Source organism: Azolla caroliniana, unplaced genomic scaffold, assembly GCF_043228905.1.
Source record: "Azolla caroliniana isolate FFs.n. ecotype wild unplaced genomic scaffold, voAzoCaro1.0.p SCAF_13, whole genome shotgun sequence".
Taxonomy (NCBI): domain Eukaryota; kingdom Viridiplantae; phylum Streptophyta; class Polypodiopsida; order Salviniales; family Salviniaceae; genus Azolla; species Azolla caroliniana.
The window spans coordinates 20579392-20599803 of record NW_028230448.1 but is presented as its reverse complement, the minus strand read 5'-3'; the positions used below and the strand labels follow the sequence as shown (position 1 = coordinate 20599803).

Sequence of the window (20412 nt, the reverse complement as noted above, 5' to 3'; positions counted from 1 at the left end):
ATCTCAATTGCTAAATGATGCAACTCACTCCACTTCTTCGTGAAAACCTTGTCGAAATATGATGATTGTGTTGAGGTTTCAATATACCAAATAATGTCCATCCAACATATCAAACTACATGTTCTCATGCAAAAAGCTACTGTATTAACGTATATGGCCATAATGTTTTATATGTGCTAAATCATTCCACATGAAATATGGTATAACACCAATGAAAACCCCCTCCATCAAAACTTCAAATCCAAATGAACCACTTTATCTACAATAATCGGGCCCATGTATACTAACATTCGTATACAAGTACCAATGCAAAAAACATATATGATCATAATGCTTTATATGTACTAAATCATTCCACATGATATATGGTATAACACCAATGAAAACCCCCTTCATCAAAATTTCAAATAATCAAAATTTCAAAATCCAGATGAACCACTTTATCTACAATAATCAGGCCCATCTATACTAACATTAGTATACACGTACCATTCTCTTCGAAAAATAAGTAAAGTATGTTTTACATATGTCATAAATGCAAAAGTATGGTTGCTTATTTGCAAAAGTACCTATACACGCCATGGCCAGAGATATTGGTTCCAATCACCACAAAATTAAGAATAAGCATATGAATTTAGTAGTTATTTCTATATAGATTTGTCCCTTTAAATAAGTATTTCCAACACAGAAGTCCCATAAAATAGCCAGCATTCCAGAGAATGAGAACAACATTGGATTCAAGGCAAAATAGTTTCTTTTAGCAAACTTTGCAACTTTTCCGGCAAGCTCCAACATATCCATCTTTCCCGACCATATATGCTGGATTCTTCTTGCATTCACCAGAAGCTGCCCATTGAGCACATTTCTCATTTTCATCAACACAAACCCCATGTTTTGGCCTCGATCGATCAAAAGACCCCACATGAATCCACTTTGTTGCTGACCATTTCTCTCCTTCAATAACAGGACAACTCCCATGGAGGCTCATAATATCGGGCACTGCTTCAGGGTTTAGGCTGAAAAATAAGAGTGCATCCCCTTTATTTGGGCGAACTGTCACAGTAACAAAATGCATTTTTATTAAAATCAAATTAATCCTCATTGCAAAGACATGCGCCACACGCCCGAGTGCAGGTTTAAGTAAAATCAAACTCTGCAAGTGCATTAGATTAATGAAGATACAAACCGGAAAGACAAAAAAAAGAGTTCACACCCTCGAACTGCATTGTAAAGAGTTTACGCTAAAATTATAAGCTACGAGAAAATATTGGCTCACAACATTTCCATTCTTAATATAATTTGGCAATGAGGATTTCTAGAATCTGTGGTTTTCATTGAGTCCAAGCAAATAAACCTTCCCAAGTATCAGGAGCATCTAACCTATCAAAATTCTCTCTTTTTTTAGTACAATGATCAATCAACTCAGTCTTTTCTTGATAATTAAAAAAACTGGAACTTTCAACGTTTAATCCATTTCTCTCTTTTATACATTTTTGGGTACTTTATTATTTTGATCCAAATTTGCTTCTATTTTCTATCTTAATGCCATGGTATATATACTAGCTGTAGAAGTATGACTAATCAATAGTGATAATAGTTGGAGATGGCTCTTAAACAAGCCTAAAAAACCAAATAAATTGAACTCCCCCATATTTCAAAGCAAAAATACCTGAAAGTCCCTTTTTAGCACATTCCGACCAACTGTCATCTTTAACTCGAGAATCCTGTCCATTTTAAAAACAATCTCAAGTTTTAATCATACATCTAACATGAACATAATAAAAGTAAAGAATCAGTTTCCTACACTTACTTGTGCATTAGGAAACACAGTTTCTCCCCCTTTCACAATCTCTGACAAATACATCAACACAGTGGCAATTCGATGCCCTCCAATAACTTGGTTTTGCTTGTCATGGAAGAAATCAAAATGAGGCTCATATTTTTCTCCATGTTGGTATCTTAGAACTTGTATAGCCTCTCCATTTTCTAAACCAATTAATACCAAAAGGATGTCCAATTAAAAGCTGTTATAAGGAGACTGTTATATATGTTTGGGAGTAAACAAAAAAAAAGCGAGACCTTTTGGTAGAAAAGTCCACATTGCAATCCTCTCTTCAATGCGGGCAACAATCTCATCCTGCCAAGCAATCAATTCACAATAAACTAAATAGAGAATCCTTTTGCAGCACATGTAAAGCTCAATAAGCAGCAATATGCTAATTCAGATGCATATATTACAAAAACTGGCACAGCTATTGGTAGCCATATGTATGCAATAATTGCCACAAGTTCTTGCCATAACATAGAAACTGGTCTTTCATAAAAAGACCAAGAATACTTGTGTGAAGTACCAACTTCATTCAATGGATGCTTGAGGATAAGCAAGTTGAGCTTTTCTGGATACCAACTTAACATAATCCAGCCAATCTCCTACCACAAGTTAGTCTATCTCCTATGACCTTATAAGAGGTAGGTCATTGCTCACCCTAACATATGCCTGCACATTATATACTCCATTGTTTTCCCTTTAAGGTGCGTTCACTTTGAGAAGAAGTTGTTGGGATAAAAGCTCATATGACTAGAGTTGGGATTTATCCTACATGTAAAACAGTGATATATAATATCCCTAGTGTTTTGCCCAAGCTATAAAAGAGGTAATAAGAGACCATAAGAAGTAATGCATTTGCCCCCACCTGAGAGCAACGTTGTTAAAAAATGTGTATTCTACGTTTTACAATACTTTGAAATATTCTACACGTATTCTACATTTTAGAACTGCCATTTTATAATTTTTCACATATTTTACGTATTCTAAGTATTTGACGTATTCTACATATTTAACATTTCAAAAAAGTTTAAAAATTATAAAAATGATTTTTTTAACAAAAATTTAAAATTTTAAGAAGTATTTAACATATTTTACACGTAGTTAAAGTACTCTACACATATTCTAAGTATTTTAAATTATTTTAAAAAAACAAATTAGAATACTTAGCATATGTATTCTACGCGTATCGTATGCATGAAGTATTCTACAACAATGCCTGAGTGTTCACTCTCTTTATTAGCCTTGCTCTCACTTTCTCTCTTGTTTTCAAGTTCTTCTTATTTGAAACAGATAGCATGAATTCACTAAATTATATAAGCTGAATCGGTGTCAAAATAAATTCTTGTTATTGAGGACAAATCTAGAAAAAGCGAAGGAAGAAATATTACTTGTCCTTTGCCAATAAACATCCCCGAACTTGTGCGAATTTCACTTAATATGCTTTTACCAGACTCATTATCCGCCACCATTGATTTTTCAAGTTTGCTCTTTGCCTGTGATATGAAGTATAGACTATAAATAAGCTTTCAATGCTAACAATTTTAAACTAAGCAAAAAATAATGTGAAAGTTACAAAAGCTCACCAGACGTTTTAGATGCTCACACTCATCATTTGAAAGAAATCCTTTATATAAAAATGCCCTGCAATAAGACAACACACATATAAAGCAAATGAAAAATGCCAATGACCTGATTATTTGAGCTATACTTATACAAATACCTAGGTTTCCAAGAAATTTGTTCAACTTTAGTTGGGTCAAAGGCTTCTCTCCCATCTGGTAGCAATTGGAATGGTGATTTCACCTTTGTCTTCAACTTCGCTGAGCCACTTCTGATGCATGTAAACACGGATGGTGATAATCCTAAAGCAATATGAAATACATTTACATTTACATTAACATTAATGTATCCAAAGTGCTTGTAGGCAAGTGAATGAGTGGGAGAAAGAAAGACATTAAACTCCAAAAAACAACCTATGAGAAGGAACCAACGATTACATCTTGAAAAGTTGACTTTGAGAACAACAAACCAAAACAAATATAGCTAAAAGTGGTAGCTCTACATATGGTGTCAAAATGTGGAGAGCCCGAAGGTACAAAGTGGACAAAAGGGGGACCCAACCACAGCCACCACAAACATAAATATGCATATATGAAAATATATATATAATAAGGAAAAGAAAATGGCCTAGTGGTTAGGGCCATTGACTATGTTCAAGAGGTGTAGAGTTCGATTTTCTACCAGTCCATATTAAGGAATTATTCCTTTTTTGCATTTTTGAAGCGAAAAGAGAAGAAAAGCATTTAATGCCAAAAAATAGGAGCCATATTCTCTATAAAAAGAGGAGAAGAGGGCTTATTTTGGTTCGCTCATTTTAGGTTTTTGAGAGTGCACATTAAGAATTCTTCTTCTTCTTCTCAAGATACATTGGGAGTTAGGATTTATTTTTCCTCATCTTCGTGAGAATTTAGGATTCTTTCTTCTTCTTCTTACTTGTCTTACTCAAGAGTTGCGGGTTTGGTTTGAGAGGATTTTGGGTCTTCTTCTTCACCACTAGGCGTCATTATGTGTAGGTGGCTTTGAAAGAAAGATACATTGGGAGTTAGGATTTATTTTTCATCATCTTCGTGAGAGTTTACGATTCTTTCTTCTTCTTCTTACTTTTCTTACTCGGGAGTTGAGGGTTTGGTTTGAGAGGATTTTGGGTGTTCTTCTTCACCATTGGGCGTCAGTATGTGTAGGTGGCTTTGACAGAAAGATAAATTGGGAGTTAGGATTTATTTTTCCTTATCTTTGTGAGAGTTTAGGATTCTTTCTTCTTCTTCTTAATTTTCTTACACGAGAGTTGAGGGTTTGGTTTGAGAGGATTTTGGGTGTTCTTCTTCACCACCGGGCGTCATTATGTGTCGGTGGCTTTGACGGAAAGGGGTTCAGTTCGTTCGCCCACACGAAGTGGCCCAAGAACACTACTCGGACATCGAGGTGTAGTTGCCGTCAGTAGTGGTCGCGATCTTCACAGTTCACTTGACTCACCTTCACCGGAAGCTCGACCACTCCCCATCTTGTGTTCTCGATTGAGTCTAACGGTCATCTTGTACTTACCACGGTTGTACTTGATCACTTTGAATATTTTGTAAACCTTAATTTTATAAAGGGATTTCTTGTATAAATTAGCGTTCAGATCTTAAAAAGCGGCTTGAAGAATCTTCTTGCAAGGCATCACGTCCTCCTTGGTCCCGCTCAAGTAACACGCGCGTCCGGGTTTATGCGACATCTTTGGTGAACCCAATGTGAAAGAGTGGTAAGAGTGGATGACGATGGCCAATGAAGATTTTGCGAAAATGATGTCAAGGACGGTGGTGGGATTGGTGAAAGAAAGAGAAAGACAAGAAACGGCACAACATGCTGTGAAAGGGTGGTCGAAACAGGTTTTAACAGGGACAATGTCCCAAATTTTTAAAAGCCTACAATGTGGAGATGAATCAAAGAAAGAAAGATATATTAACGTCTTTTAAGAGGCCAAAATGGCCGATAAGACCAAATAAGAGATTACATCTTGAGTGTTGTCTCGTCTTTGAGAACAAATCAAAATAAAATAAATACTACACAGTAGATATAAAAGTAAATAAGATGAAAAGAGAAGAAACGAGGGAATCTGGTTTTGGCACATGTGAGATTCTCAAGTTAGGTATATTGTAGCTTTTGTCTTCGAAAGATCTATAGCATAGGTCGATCTAGAATGGAAATGTCTCCAAAGAGAGGGAAGCACCTACGATGGCAGGAGATAATGGCTTTTATCTGTTGATGACAAGGTTGTCGAGGTCGTGGTTCATGGGGACGGGGCCTACGTGCACGGCAAATTGCTATTGCCCGATCAATTGTAACCCCTTTGTTATGTCTTGGTCTGGAGCCCATTTGTGTATCCCGTGATGGACTTGTCGGATTAGTAGGAGTGATGGGGCTAAAGAAAGTTGTGATTGTTCTTTGTGGATGAGCTTGTGTGGTTGTATTCTTCAACAACTTTTCCTGATGTTTCTTGAGCTCTAGCAAGAAAAGTCCTAGGCATTGTTGGTCTTCATATTCCATTACCTTGCGTAGTGGGCCAAAGCCTTGTTTAAAGAGGCAATGGTATCTCCCTCTGAATTCATAAAAGACACTACAATGACAAACACAGTGTTCCTCAGATTCCACTCCTTCATGACACAATTGGCAAATTCTCTCTTCTAGAGGTAGTCGTGTATATCTGCCTACCTCAATCTGTAGCTGATGTGATGAAGTTCTTAGCTGCCCTATCACACTACGCAGCGCATAAGATAGATGTATGTCCATATAAGGTGGCCTGATGACGAATCCATCCTCCGATGTATGTAAGAAGTGCGTCTTATAGTGGGCCATCTTTGTACCAAGTGGTATTTTGGGGCTGATCCATGTTATCTTGTTTTCCAAGTTAATAATATCAGTCCGGATCACTCTATTCTTTTCCACTTTGGTCATATTTAGGTGGGGACAGTCCAAACTATATTGGAACGGCAGTAGTGCATTTATACTCATGACATGTGACTCGAACCATTGCTGCATTTCAGCATACCAACAATGAGTGTCTCACTTTTCAGCCAGTTGTCTTGATGACATAAGTGCCAACCTTGGGTACCTTCGTTTAGGTAGCTCCCAAAGACGTTGGATAAATGTCACTAATCGGAACAATGCCTCAGTTATTATAGGTGTTGTTCCCATCTCTGCCCAGAATATATCATGGGGCACCGATGCTTTGCTCCTTATCATGCGAACAATCATTGACACTAAAGGTCTCTCCAAATCTTTCCAATGATTTGCCTTGTTAAGACTCGGTCCCCATGTTTCTACTCCATAGAGAAGAGTTGGTGTGACAAGTGTATCAAATAACCACAACTTAGTCCGTGGCTCTTGGAACTGCAAATGTGCACATTGTCTCTCGAGAGCACCAAGAGAGATGTGAATGAGGCAGAGAGGCTCAAATGTTTTTGTCGGGTGGTGGTCGTGCCAGTGTATGAAGCGGCCAAAAAGCTTCAAGAAGCTCACAACTCTTGGGGGTATTTTGAGAAAGCATTAACTCAAGAAGTATGACTACGAAGAGATGAGGGAAAGTAGCTGGTACGAATTCAACCTATGGGTCGCATCAACGAAGACCCATCAGAGTGCCACACACGTCCTAGAGCAGTGTTGTTTTGCTCAACTCTCGGGGAAGGATCAAAGACAAGTGGGGGTGAATAAGGTCTTGATGTTTGTGAGGTCCATCGATCAAAACGAAAGGATGGTTATCAGAGTCCAACTTGAGGATGACAACAGGGCAAATGGTTTGACTGAAGATTGATGTGAAGTGGAAAGAGTATACCGAGGACACGATTGAAGGAAGATAGGAATCTTATCAACATTGGCAGAGCCCACCAAGGAAGGGTGAAGGAGGTCGAGAAGGGTCAACCCACTACAATCAAAGGAAGAGAGTTCAATGGGAAAAAGCACTTCGATACTTGATGTGACAGCTTGCACAAGGAAGGCATCCGAAAGCTTAAAGGGGCAAGTCGAAATCGACGAGAAGGCTATAATAGAGTTGGAATTAAGGCAAGGGGTGGAAGAGGAGGAAGTCACCTCCTAGTCAACTATGGTGACAAAAGATGAGGCCAACACAATGGGCCAATTACAGGAAAACAAAGGTACCAAGGGGGAAGATGTGGAACAAGCCACCTTGTCAAGTGCCAAAGTAACGGCCAAGGGTGAGGTAGAAAGGACAAAGGAGATGGATGTCATCTCAGGAGTGGAAGAGCCACTAAGAGGGGTGGCATGCAAAGGTGCGCACAAGGAGGTCAATGAGTACAATACCATAGGTTTGACGTGATAGCCAAAAACAACAATGTCAAGAAGGAAGCGGCTATGGACAATAAGCCACGACAGGAAGTAGCTATACTCAACAAGGCAAAGGAGAAAGACAGTGAATGCATCGGGATTTCCTCTCCACCAATTCCAGAGACTTGGACAATGGTGAATTAAGGACAGATAGCTTGGTAGAGATAGGGCCATCACTGAAGAGTTGCGCCTGAACCAAAGTAAGACCCAAGAGAAGGAAGGTGGTGACGAGGAGACAAAAGCCAAAGCAAAGGAAGAAGAGGTCGAAGGAAACACCACGATGTGCAAAGAGGGCCAAGCAATTTAGGTAAGTTTGAGGAGTGTTGCTCGGGATGTAATCACATCAAAACTTGGTGGACACTAGTACAAAGATCAAAAGAAGGGTAGTCAACTCTAACGAGAGAGTATACCATGAAAATGAACGAAGCTGGAGACATATAATGTGGGCATCTAAGGGCCTAAATGTGAGCATGTACTTGAAGAAGGGGCTGCAAAGAGTAGTCAATGTCTATGTTTGGACGGGGCTTAGCAAACACAAAAAGAGAGCGGGCTGATGGAAACAAGAAGGTTGAAGTGCCATCACCAAGGGGACGACATGGATGAAGGTGGAACATCCTTGTTGCGTGGAGGGTTATACTCAGGAAAAGCGAACAAGACCACGACAACCACTCGTGGTGGTGCAAGGTGTGAAGGAAGGCTCTAGTGGATAAGATGGTGATCATGGTGCTGGTGGAAAGAATGGGTGTGGTCAAGATGGAGGAATAAAGTGAACGTGAGGCATAGGCAGCAAGGAAGATGAAGGCCGACTACCTTCAGCCCTGCCATTCTTGGCACATACCAGAGGATATGCGGGTTTGGTGGGGGTGGATGTCGTGATTTGGAGAGCTTGAATGTAGATATTGGACAAAAGGGGGACCTGGTAACTCTAAATAATCATAATATGAAATTTAATTTATCATATGACGTAACTTGGTGTGATGGTTACGAGTGTAAGACTTTTGTTTGAAGATTATAGGTTTGAATCTCGATATTGACATTTTATGATAGTCCAACACAAGAAAAAATGGTTCTTGTTTCCGTGATTGCTAAAAGTTATTAATCCATGTTGGCTAAAACATTTGATTGTACACCATGAGGGGTGTCCCTAGGAGCCTCCATGCTGACGAAAAAAGTCAAAGTTCTCTACCTAGGTGGATCAATGAGTCTTGAACTCTCCCTCAAGAAGCTCCCTCTATGTTTGAACCTGCTTTAACGTTATGTGAAGGGTAGGTGACATGTGTATCTCCATATACTTGTCTTTAATAATGAAATGAAACCATATGGGGACAGATGTAAGATAAACGACTGACAATTGCTTATCTTTGAGCCTAGTTGCATTTTTTAATTGATCCAACCACTTTAATGATATCTTTCCTTATCAATACATTTCGCTTTGACTTAATCATATCCAAATTTGAATACACGCAGGTATACTCTATAGGCGGCAAAGAATCCATATTCATGCCATGCCAGTGAATCAAACTTTTATTTGTGATTATGAACAGTTGGTTTCACCTTCTTCTGCTAGTTGTAGGGATGAGACAAGCACCAACAATAGATGGCAATGCGTAGGTAATACCCAGATTTGACATACGAGTTATAACTTCAAAAAGTGCCTCTAATGACTGTTGGGGCTGACTCCGGGCTAGCTATCTCAAAGAGAAAGAGGTGAGGCAAGAACCAGCAATGGATTTGACATATATGCATTATAACTTCAAAAGGTTCATTGTCGACTGTTGGGGCTGCACCCAACTCAGTTCTAACTATCTCATGAGAGAGAGAAAGAGATAAAATAAAAAGAAGTTAAACATTTGATTAAGAAGATAAAAAGTCTATTGTAATCTACATCACAGTGTTTGTCATTTCTAAATTATTTTTATGAGACAAAGATTGATAACTGCATTGGATTAGTGCTTTGTTCATGACATATATCATAACAACTGGTCTCTTCCAACATGGTGTTCCCTATTGTCATCATGATATATGATGTGTCTCCAATACACTATCATGTCTCCCAGGACTGAGTCAACCTTATATTTAGCTTAAAGCTCAATCTCCACAAATGCATTGAGTTATGTCACAAATGTGTGTAAGACATACAAGAGCTCAAATGTGATCCAAATCAATATATCATACTGATGAAGAGATAGAGAAAAATGATAGAGAAGAGAGGAGGAGGAAAAAAGAATGCTTCAATATACTAATAAGAAAAGAATACAATACTCTTATACTCTAAGAGTAACAAAAACCAAATAACTACTTAAATATAATATTAGACAAAAAAGTATTTCCTTCTTCACCCTTTCTTCTACTAAGTTTCTTATAACCCTCTTATTCTTTCTCCCTTCTTCTTGTAGATAATCTATCCTCCCCTTTAGATATTCTATTCTTCCTCCTTACTTAGATATTCTACTCTTCCCTCTCCTTTGTAACTATTCTATTCCCCCTTCGTCTCCCCAATTGCTAAGAAGACCCTCATACTTATAGGTTTTTAGTTGCGTTATTCTTGCTTTTTCTTTTCTTTTCTTCTACATATCCTTGAGTTTGTGTGGTGCGTTTTTCATATCATTATTTCTGGTTTGTCATCCAAATTTGTCATACAAGAAAGCTCTCTTTGTCAGCTTTCTTACAAATATTTTCTTTTGAAATTTGGATAAGAGATGAAGAAGTTATGAACTTTTTTCTCTACCTTGCTTTTTCTGCTTAATTTCCTGCGTTTTTCTTCTTTTTCTTTTTTTCTGCTTTTTCTACTTTTGAAAAACGCCTCTAACTGTATTTCTCTTCAATTTCATTTATCTTTTAACTCTTGGACCTTTCATATTGTGCTTTATTCTTCTATACCTTCGCATCCAATGTATTTGTCACGGTCTTTTCCTATGAGCAAAAATTGACTTCAAACATACACGCAAATATTCAGTGTAGATTCTTTGAACTAGGTATAGGCACATCTACATCTACTCTCCAAGGCTCCTAAAGAGACATGTCTCTCCATCAACCTGCCTCAACTGCCCTCTCCATTGTGAAATGTGGCCCAAAAACAGTGACTAATAAGTAATACATATAGAATCATAATCTCTATTGTCTTCCCCATGAATCAAGGATGGAAATATGGCCTACAAATGTGACCATGACCTCCACATCCTCCCCATCTAGTTTAAGTCAGAGAATATCAGAGATTATATAAGTCATGAAAGAACACAACCATACGATTTGATCAGCTACCTTAGTTTCATTTTTGTTCAGACATTTAAAAAGTTCCCTCCCATGGTAATCTCTAAATTGACCTAAAATTCAATGGGAATCAAGATAAGACTCACATTTCTCCCATCCAACCAGGTAAATCATCAATAAAGGAAGCCTGAATGAAGCTCCCTGAAACCATCCAAACAAGCAGAAACATAGCGAAGAACGTCATTGATATAACTGTATCTATGTCCTTCCCTTGGCACTGAAAATTCACAAAAATTGAATCAGGGAAGATTTAATGGATGAAAAATAATACAGAGTATAAAATATATAGAGATGAAAGTAAGTGAACCCTAATACTACATTTACCAAGAGGTCACTCTAGTTTACCATGATTCCCAAAGTTCTACTGAAATTACCCAAATTCCAGAAATTGCTAAAAATATTAAAACTATGGTCTTCAAACTTTTTGAAACTTTGAATCGTAACTTTTCAAAATTACGATAATTAATTTCTAATTAAAACATATTGATGAATGCTTCAGCCGATCAGATTGATCAATGATGATAGCTGAATGTCTTCATTAAGTCAGAAGAATAAGAATCAAGATTTGTTGTTTCCGACAAACTTCTCAATTTCCATTTTGGCCATGTCATTGCATCTGTGACTCTGTATCTCAAATCTGTCGTCTGTGGTACTGTGGATATTTAACTAATTTGTAGTGGTTTGGGAATCTCATAAACTTGAGCAGCATTACTAGAAGAGAGAAAGTCGAAAATACCCTTGAGTTCCATTATTTCTCCAAATGCCATTGGTTGACCCCATCTGTAGAAATATATATGTGCTATTTGAGCCATTATACAGACAACTTGTCCCCTTCTTCTCAATTTCATGTAGGATATGAGTAAGCAATTATATGGTCAATTTATTCCCTTTTGCTGGATTATATGAGTTATGATGAATAAAGAAAAACTCAGGGGTATTTCCAGCTTTTTCCCTATTTGGGAATCATACTACACCAGAGTATGATTTTCATAATTTGCACTGACTTAAGATGTACACATGTTACATCTCTCTCTCTCTCCCTACATATATATTGATGCATATAATCGTATTTGGAAAGAAACATGTAGATTTCACATAGTTGAACCATTTCTGATCATAGATCATTGCACTGCATTCTACTCACATTTGAGACAAACTTACAGTTGCAATCTCTTGTTGGGTCAATACATATTTTCTTTCTATGTTGCTATTTCTCATCATCTCTTCTCGAGTGGGCGAAGACAGAGGAATTCTGCACGTTGGGATAAAAGGAACAAAAGGAGGAAGAAATGTCATACCTTCAGAAGTGAAACAGAGCATCCTTCGACGCGAACCCTCTCTCTCTCTCTCTCTCTCTCTCCTCGTATCTTTGAATTACTACTTCCTGCTTCCCTCCTCGTCGAGGAAATAATAGTAACAAGAGAGAGAGAGAGAGAGAGAGAGAGAGAGAGAGAGAGAGACCTTTCTCTCTCTATGTATACGTATATTGTATACGCATGTCTGTACGTATACGTATGTGTATGTGTATGTGTGTGTCGACATACGTTTCATGAGGATTGGGGCTACTTACTAAGTCAATCTAGCAAAGGGTAGAGCCTTCCTTGGGTTTGATCATTTGATTAGTATTGATACTTACATGAGAGCCTTGGTTCTGCCAAATTATCAAAAGCTCTTTCGAGACGGGTACATCACAAGGGCCCATCATCAAAACATGGGTCGGGTCGGGTTCAAGTTGTAGACTCCACTCATAGACCCTAAAGTTAGTGAGATTCACAAACTTTGTGTTCATCGAGACCATTGACCTTTCAAATAATGGCGCCCACCGAGCCATCGTCGCCTTGACGAAAACTAACAAGGCAACCATATAGTCATTTAATCAACATGAAGTACAGAAAATAGCTATTTTTGTTTGCGATGTCAAGAAAGCAAAGTGGTTAGGCAAATGAAAAAAGACTTGATGAGTTAATAGTTTAATGACTTAAGGAATGAATGACTTTAACAACTTGGGGGACACTTTTGAAGTATTTATTAAATATATAAGTTAACTTTAAAATTTATGTAATATATTATGAAGTTTTAACTTTGAACCCTTTAGTGAAAACTTAAATTTTGAGTGTATGATCAGAAATATTTGGATTCGAGCAATAACCAAATCACAAATTTACGGCTGAGCAGATCTGAATATCTCTTGAACCATTTGAAAACTTAAAATTTGAGTGTGCGATCAAAAATATTTTGATTCGAGCAAAAAGTAGATCGCAAAATTACAGCTAGCAGTTCTCAATATCTCTTGAACCATTTGTTTTGAGCTTGAAAAATCCTCAAACAAACTGGTTAGAACAGTTTGGTTCTCATGGTTGCGTTGATTTCAATTGAATGCACAATTAAGTAAACGCTTGAAGCCTGAAGGTTTGGAAGGTTATATTTCGGTCATCTTGTATAGTAGCTTGGAGCTCCAACATAAAAGGAGCATTATTATTTAGTACTTGGCCTCTTACAAAGAGTATGAGCATATTGCTCAATTTGTAGTCACATGTTCTTTATGTTTTCGAGATATCTTTAATAAAAACACGATGGCAAATTTTAGATACATTGCTTATGTGATATTTCTATATAGACTTTTATTTTTATTATTGTTCAATAAATACTTATATTGTGCATGGATCTCTCCATGAAGAACATTGTTTTAACATGGATAGATTATCAAATAACATGATAATGGGATATATCATATGGTAATCAAATTCAAAATATGTGATACAATATTTTCACAAACTACGATTTTAAACATTTTGTTGTAAATTGTAATAATACACCATTCATAGTCCTTTCTATGTTTTTCTTCATAGATTTGAAAGTTGAAAAAGTTGCTACCTAAGCTAAAATCTAATAAACTATCGTTATTGCCATGTGTTTTATATTCTTTCTTATTTTGAATGAGAATTATGAGCAAATATATTGTTGGAATTTAATTAAACTGAAAGCCAAATGCAATCCAAATGAAATTTTCCTCACAAAAATTTCACGCATAAAAATTTATAGTCATGGAGTTTTTGGGGTCATACATTACTCAAACATGTGATGTCCTTCATATTACTATAAACCTTTGCTTGGTTTACTAAGCTATGGAAATGCTCTCTTTATTATCATGAAGTTGGGAGAGAACAAGGAACATATACAACAAGATGACAAAATTACAAGACAATTCATCAATATACCTTATGTATAATAAAATATCAAGAAGACAAATTAGAAATGATTCAACATGAACACGGCATTATGTGTTGATATTGACTTTTAGACCAACACATGTGGATATGTCATTCCAAACGATGAGAATAAAAACAAGTGTTTCACATGTATATCATATTGGTCATCCTTCAGCAACAGTGGGAGTTGGTTTAGAGAAGGATCCTATGGTGTGCACAATCGATTCATGGCAGTAGGTGCCTCCACACAACTCCTTCGATACTCATTGTTATAAACAAGAGAAGGGGGGTGAGGGAGCAAGCACACTCGGAGAGTGCATTGCAACACGTAGTTGTATGTTGCGTCAAAGAGGGATTGATTGTTTTAATGAAATATTCTTCTTCCTCTTTTGGTGACGTGACAATAAGAATAGTGTAGGTGTGATTATTCATTTATTGGGTGAGATATTTGGTTCACCTCTAGGATGGTTGGATTTTGCAAAGTGGAAGATTTTGGAGCCTAATTAATAGAGATATTTGGTAGTTCGCTCAAAACAGGTGTATGGATTGCAACAAAAACATCACTAGTTTGATCCTAGTTTTGTGCAATTACCTATTGCAATCATTTGAAGGTCATATTTAGTTGCTAGTTCGATTGTTGCTTTATGCAACTTGTTCATGTGAAGGTCATATTTGTGAATGCAAGTATAATACTCATTTAGTTGTCACAAGTATTACTAACATGCACTACGTATATTAAGTTGTATAAATAATTAAGGAACTACGTATGCACTTCTCACACAACGGGATAGAGATGTACGTTTGTCGATGATTTGTGAGAGAGAGAGAGAGAATGAGAATGAGGGACATGGAAACAATGCATACAACAAAGGGAATATAATAATAATTAACCAACAATACACAATGGGAGAGGGGTGCATTATATAGGTTCACCTTCTCATTAGATTATTGGAATCACAATTTTAGTAACACAGACTATGATTTATAATACTATATGGCAAGGGAGTTATATCACTTGGAGTATACAAGGTTATGACAAGGGAGTGAGTGGACTTTAATTACATCGCTTGGAGTTACGACGTTATAACAAGGGATTTTATATATACACACATGTGTCGTGCACCCGATACTTGTGTGATCACATATCTTTTGGATAGTCGAGCCACACATGTGCGTCAATACTTATGAGATCACACACATTGGACGATTGAGCTTAATATCTCAACAAATTTTACAGTAACATGTAAAATTGTATGCTGAAATATTAATAAGGTCAAATCCTCGCAATATGCTTTCATGTAATTTTTATAGAAGAGTCGATTTCTATTATTGGTCATGTTATTGTATGATAAGATAGAGAGGAGAAAAATGTGTAATATCCACGAGAAGTTGTTGTGTTTTAAAAGCTACACCCACTCGAAAGTGCAAAGTTATATTATGATTCTACAAATATAGTATATACCCATCATTTTGTGGTGAACAATACTCGTACATGACAAACTCAAATTCACACACCTATGCTTAAACTTAGTCGTTTAGAATGTGTATATTAAATTCTACTATTGAATTTATGCTTTACATATTACCTTTGCATTGAATGAAGCAGATACCTTAGAGATCCCAATCATTCTCCATGTTACTAGATTGCTCTTAATTTCTTTGGGTACTTGTATTATTGTATAGAAATCGAATAAATAAACCCAAATCCCATCTCTTGTAATGTTCTTAACTTCTATAAGTACTTGCATAGAAATTGAATAGATCAACCAAATCCCCCTCTGGTATAAAGTGATAGAGTGTTGGTTAATCCTTAATTTATAATTGTTTTATGCTTATTTGTAGTTTTATTATATAATCATCCATGCTATTGCTTAATATATTGTAAATATGAATCTTATGTATTCTCACTCACTCTCTCTCTCTCATAGTGGTATATTAGTTATGAATGTCATACATATTACAATCGATGAAATATGATATCTCGTTGACTCATAACAAAATCAATTAGGATTCTCGTGACATCCCTAATGTTTAGACAAATCATTATAGACCTATACAATCCCACGTGTTGCTTGTAGTCTCACTCTTGGAAATATTTTGTTCTCAAATGTCACACAACATTTTAAGATGCAATCTCTTGGTTGGCATTATAGGCTATTTTGGCCTCTTAAAAGACATTAATATATATTTCTTTATTCTTTCTTTCTCTGTAACTATAATAATAATCACGAAACATGAAAATAATTATAGATAACTTAAAGATAGAAGCCATTGGTGTTGGGATCTCGATTGAGATCTATAGACTTTGAGAAGCCGTACAATGAAAAGGCCAACCCAAAAAACGAATGCAAAAATTGATTGCTTTGGAACTCCTCAAACGATAAAATATTATTCTTCTCCCATTGCTACATGCATAACCATAACTAATCACGATATATCTTTTCTGTAGTTTTCCCTAAACTTATGATGAGTAGTAAGTACATGTGTGTTAATTCTGAAAGCAATGAAGGTCGTCGTATCTTGGGTTTTGTGAGGATCACGTGCTTAGCTAACAAGAGTCATACACTAATATAGTCTCGACATAAGTCAAGCTTCCCAATGCCCACTAGCCTTCTTATATGGTTCAAAACCCTAGGCCTTTGCATGTTCACACTTGACTACATTATATGAAGTAGTCAGGTGATAACATAGTTTACAATTTATCTCACACCGTATGAATTGTAATATTCAATTCATACCCTCGTTCCTTTTAGAATTAGCCCACACATACTCATTGTGAAATTAAGAAGAACTACAAAAAACCTATCTCATGATTAGTTATGGTTATGTAAGTAACACACACACGCACTCTCTCTCTCCGGCCCCCTTTTTACACATACACGTGGTATTGGTCACGACACCTATACACCTATTCCACAATATAGAACTCTTTTCTTTAGTTCTCTAGAGATGCTTAATAAAAACAAGGATTTAACTACATCAAACATTTGATTTTTTCTTTATTCTCAATCTCCCCTAGTTTTTCATGGTGTTGGTTCCATGACATCGTAAAGGACAACAATCACAAGATGAAGTGAAATACAATACAAACAATCGTGTTGGAATAAGATAGATCACTTTATTAAGTTATAAATAATATTGAGACAATCACAAAAACTTGAGGTATTAGCCCATTGTAGGAGTATATTTGGTATGGTGGCTTGCCACTTTTCAAACAAGATAAATCATTCACAAGCATGAATTATATTAATGCATCCATAAGATGCTCCATGGACCATGAACAACAAATTCTTAATAACATATCCAATCGATATACACATTGACGTATCTTAAGTTCATTGTGGCGCCCTAATTTCTAATTATTTACTAGATATCACAATGTTGTACTTTGACGAGCAATGTATGTGTCCCATATACATATGGTACACCTACACATGAAGATCAAAGGACTACTACTAATGCATTATGTGATCCTGGCTTGCATAGAAGGTAATATAAAATCCTTATAAGAAAGAGTTAAGGGGGCAAACTCCCACACAAGTTAGGATAAAATGTACATATATGCAACATGTCAAGATTCCAAGAAAATGTTAAGGATGGCTTGATATCGATTTGGGAGTTTTCAATCTCATTTGAGAGTTTTATGTTGTGTCACCTAGACGAGCAATGTTTGGGATCCTAGTTGCCTCATTAAGATACGATTTAAACATACGAGTGCGAAAAGAGCACATTGCTCAAGAAAAGAATACACATGGCTCGAGGATCCTGGTTTCATCCAACTATTTAGCCCTTTGTCGCCCTTGTATTGTATGGTCAACAAATACAATTCAAATGAATGTAGTAACACACTATAAAACAATAACAAGGTGTATACTTTATATGCGTACATTGCGTGCTCTTTGTCATATGTAGAAACAAAAAATATGTTTGCAAAAACACGTAAAAGTTGGAAGTAAATTGAAATAGTCCCACATCAGGTTCAATGATTACTCGAACTTGCAATGACAATCTCTTCAAAAAGGATACATGTATTTTAAAAAAATACTCAACGGCGAATCTATGATGAGACACAAACGCCGAAAGAAGCATCAATCTAAAACGCCGAGAAAAACGAGCGGATATAATTGTGGGGGGAGATGGGAATGGAGGAAGGATGCGTGTCACACCAAGTTAAACTCAAGCACCGTAGAGTAGAGTCCAAAGGGGCTAGTGACGTCAATGCCGACAAAGACCCGGACATTGGCAAATGCCTACATAGATGAGTGAGAATGAAGGCGGTAAAAAGCCTAAGAAGCCCTAATATGGCGAGAGGCCGGCCCATCCCATTGCACACATGTAATGGGTGATGATGAGATTGGGGAGGGGACAAACTAAATAAATCATGGGATGGATAGATGGATGGATGCATGCAGCATTCATCCATCCATCCATCCATCCATCCATCCATCCATCCATGCATATTATGCAGATGCATATGCATGCATGCATCCATGATGACAAGCCGTTCAAATGCAGCATTCATCCATCCATCCATGCATATTATGCATATGCATGCATCCATGATGATGGAGCCGTTCATGGCCGCAATCGCATCATCATCTCTCTCACGGTTCACCGTCGGATGAGTTTCCGCCGTAGCAACCACCACCGTTGGATTTAGGTCTCTTCTTCCCCCGGCCTACCCCAGGAAACCCTACAAAAACCCTACCTCTCACTGGGCCTGCATCTCTTACCTGCACCTGTACTTTCATCTCTCTCTCTCTCTCTCTCTCTCTCTCTCTCTCTCTCTCTCTCTGCGCCTCATCCATGGCTGCACCAGACACTGCTAAGAAGACTGGCAAGGTGAAGTGGTTCGATAGCACCAAAGGTTTTGGCTTCATTACTCCCGACGATGGAAGCGAAGATCTGTTTGTCCATCAGACCTCTGTCTTAGCCGAAGGCTTCAGGTCTCTAGCGGAAGGAGAACAAGTGGAGTTCACCGTGGAGCAGGGCGACGATGGAAGGACCAAGGCAGTGGAAGTGACGGGACCGGAAGGGATCCCTGTACAAGGAACGAGTAGAGGCGGAGGGGATGGTGGATATGGAGGAGGAGGCGGAGGGAGAGGCCGTGGTTTAAGAGGAGGAAGAGGAGGTGGTGGTGGATATGGCGGGGGAGGTGGAGGTGGAGGTGGAAGCTACGGATCTTGTTATAACTGTGGAGAATCTGGCCATCTTGCCCGTGACTGTACAGATCCTAATTCCAACAGACGTGGAGGTGGAGGTGGAGGCGGAGGAGGACGTGGTGGCTCTTGCTACAACTGTGGTAACCCTGGTCATCTTGCTCGTGACTGCCAAGCTGCAAACTAAAAGCTTTTCTTCTCTTATCTATCTTCGTCGTTATCGTTTTCATGCTCACGTTTACCGCCTTCTTCGTCAGCTTGGTGTCCATTCCCTTCACTACTTCCTCTCTACCCTATAACCCCAACGAGGCCTTACCTCGTACGCCTTGAAATCTTCCGTCTTCCTGTCCATCTTTATCTTCACCAGCACACCTGAATTTTGTTCGTCATCATCGTGCTAACCTGTGCGTCTGATCCGTATGACAGGTGTTCCTGCATTTGTACTAGTTATCTTAAACTAGTATCATCTGTAGAAATCTTTCATCTGCTTCTCATCCTTACAATCACAATCTTCTGCAGCTTTATTTTCTTGCACATCTTTGCGCATGTTCTTGCTTGCTTTTATCTCTGTGAGGTAAACCATGTGTTACGTGTGTCTGCATCTATCCTAATTATCTCATAAACTACTATGTACATTAATTATCCTCTATCCTAACTAAGCTATAAGCATGTATCGCGTGCAACAGTCCATCTTCTATCTCATTCTCTCCAACCAGTCAGTCAGTCTACTAGCAGTTGCATATTAGATATCCACATACTTCGTTCGCATATCATCCACTGTGATATTTGCGTCGTTCTTTCTCAGTTTCGGATCTCTCCTTATCTCTACCATTATATCTAATTATGTTTGCATCCCTCACGACAACGCTTCGTTCCCACCACATCCGACATTTGCTCTGCATATTCAGCGCAAAAATATTTTCTTTATTTCTTTCTTTTGTTTGTTACCACATGGAATCTATATTTTTTGAGTTTTCCCTTCTAGTTTCTGGACTTTTTCGTGTAATTTGAGAGATTAGCTTTTGCAGGTAATCATCTTTCTTGTGTATATCTGGCTCTCGACACT

At 37.6% G+C, this 20412-nt stretch overlaps 2 protein-coding genes across 3 annotated transcripts; one reads left to right on the top strand and one right to left on the bottom strand.

Moving 5' to 3' along the window:
- Positions 1–527: 527 nt before the first annotated feature.
- LOC147856628 (putative prolyl 4-hydroxylase 6) lies at positions 528–12398 on the bottom strand. Of its 2 annotated transcripts, XM_087329227.1 has the most exons (10): positions 12277–12398; positions 11715–11758; positions 11065–11195; positions 3549–3659; positions 3412–3469; positions 3217–3321; positions 2080–2137; positions 1811–1986; positions 1670–1724; positions 528–1053 (listed from the first exon to the last, which is right to left on the bottom strand). In XM_087329227.1, the coding sequence occupies exons 3-10, from the start codon at positions 11160–11162 to the stop codon at positions 758–760; spliced, it is 957 nt and encodes a 318-aa protein (XP_087185353.1). In that variant the 5' UTR covers positions 11163–11195; positions 11715–11758; positions 12277–12398; the 3' UTR covers positions 528–757. The 2 variants fall into 2 exon arrangements, with proteins under 2 accessions (XP_087185353.1, XP_087185352.1); XM_087329226.1 differs by lacking the exon at positions 11715–11758 and having other exon boundaries at positions 12277–12392.
- A 6410-nt stretch (positions 12399–18808) lies between these two features.
- On the top strand, positions 18809–20321 carry LOC147856627 (uncharacterized). The gene has a single exon (XM_087329228.1). It carries the CDS (start codon positions 18994–18996, stop codon positions 19531–19533), a length of 540 nt encoding a protein of 179 aa, XP_087185354.1. The 5' UTR covers positions 18809–18993; the 3' UTR covers positions 19534–20321.
- The last annotated feature ends 91 nt before the right edge of the window (positions 20322–20412 follow it).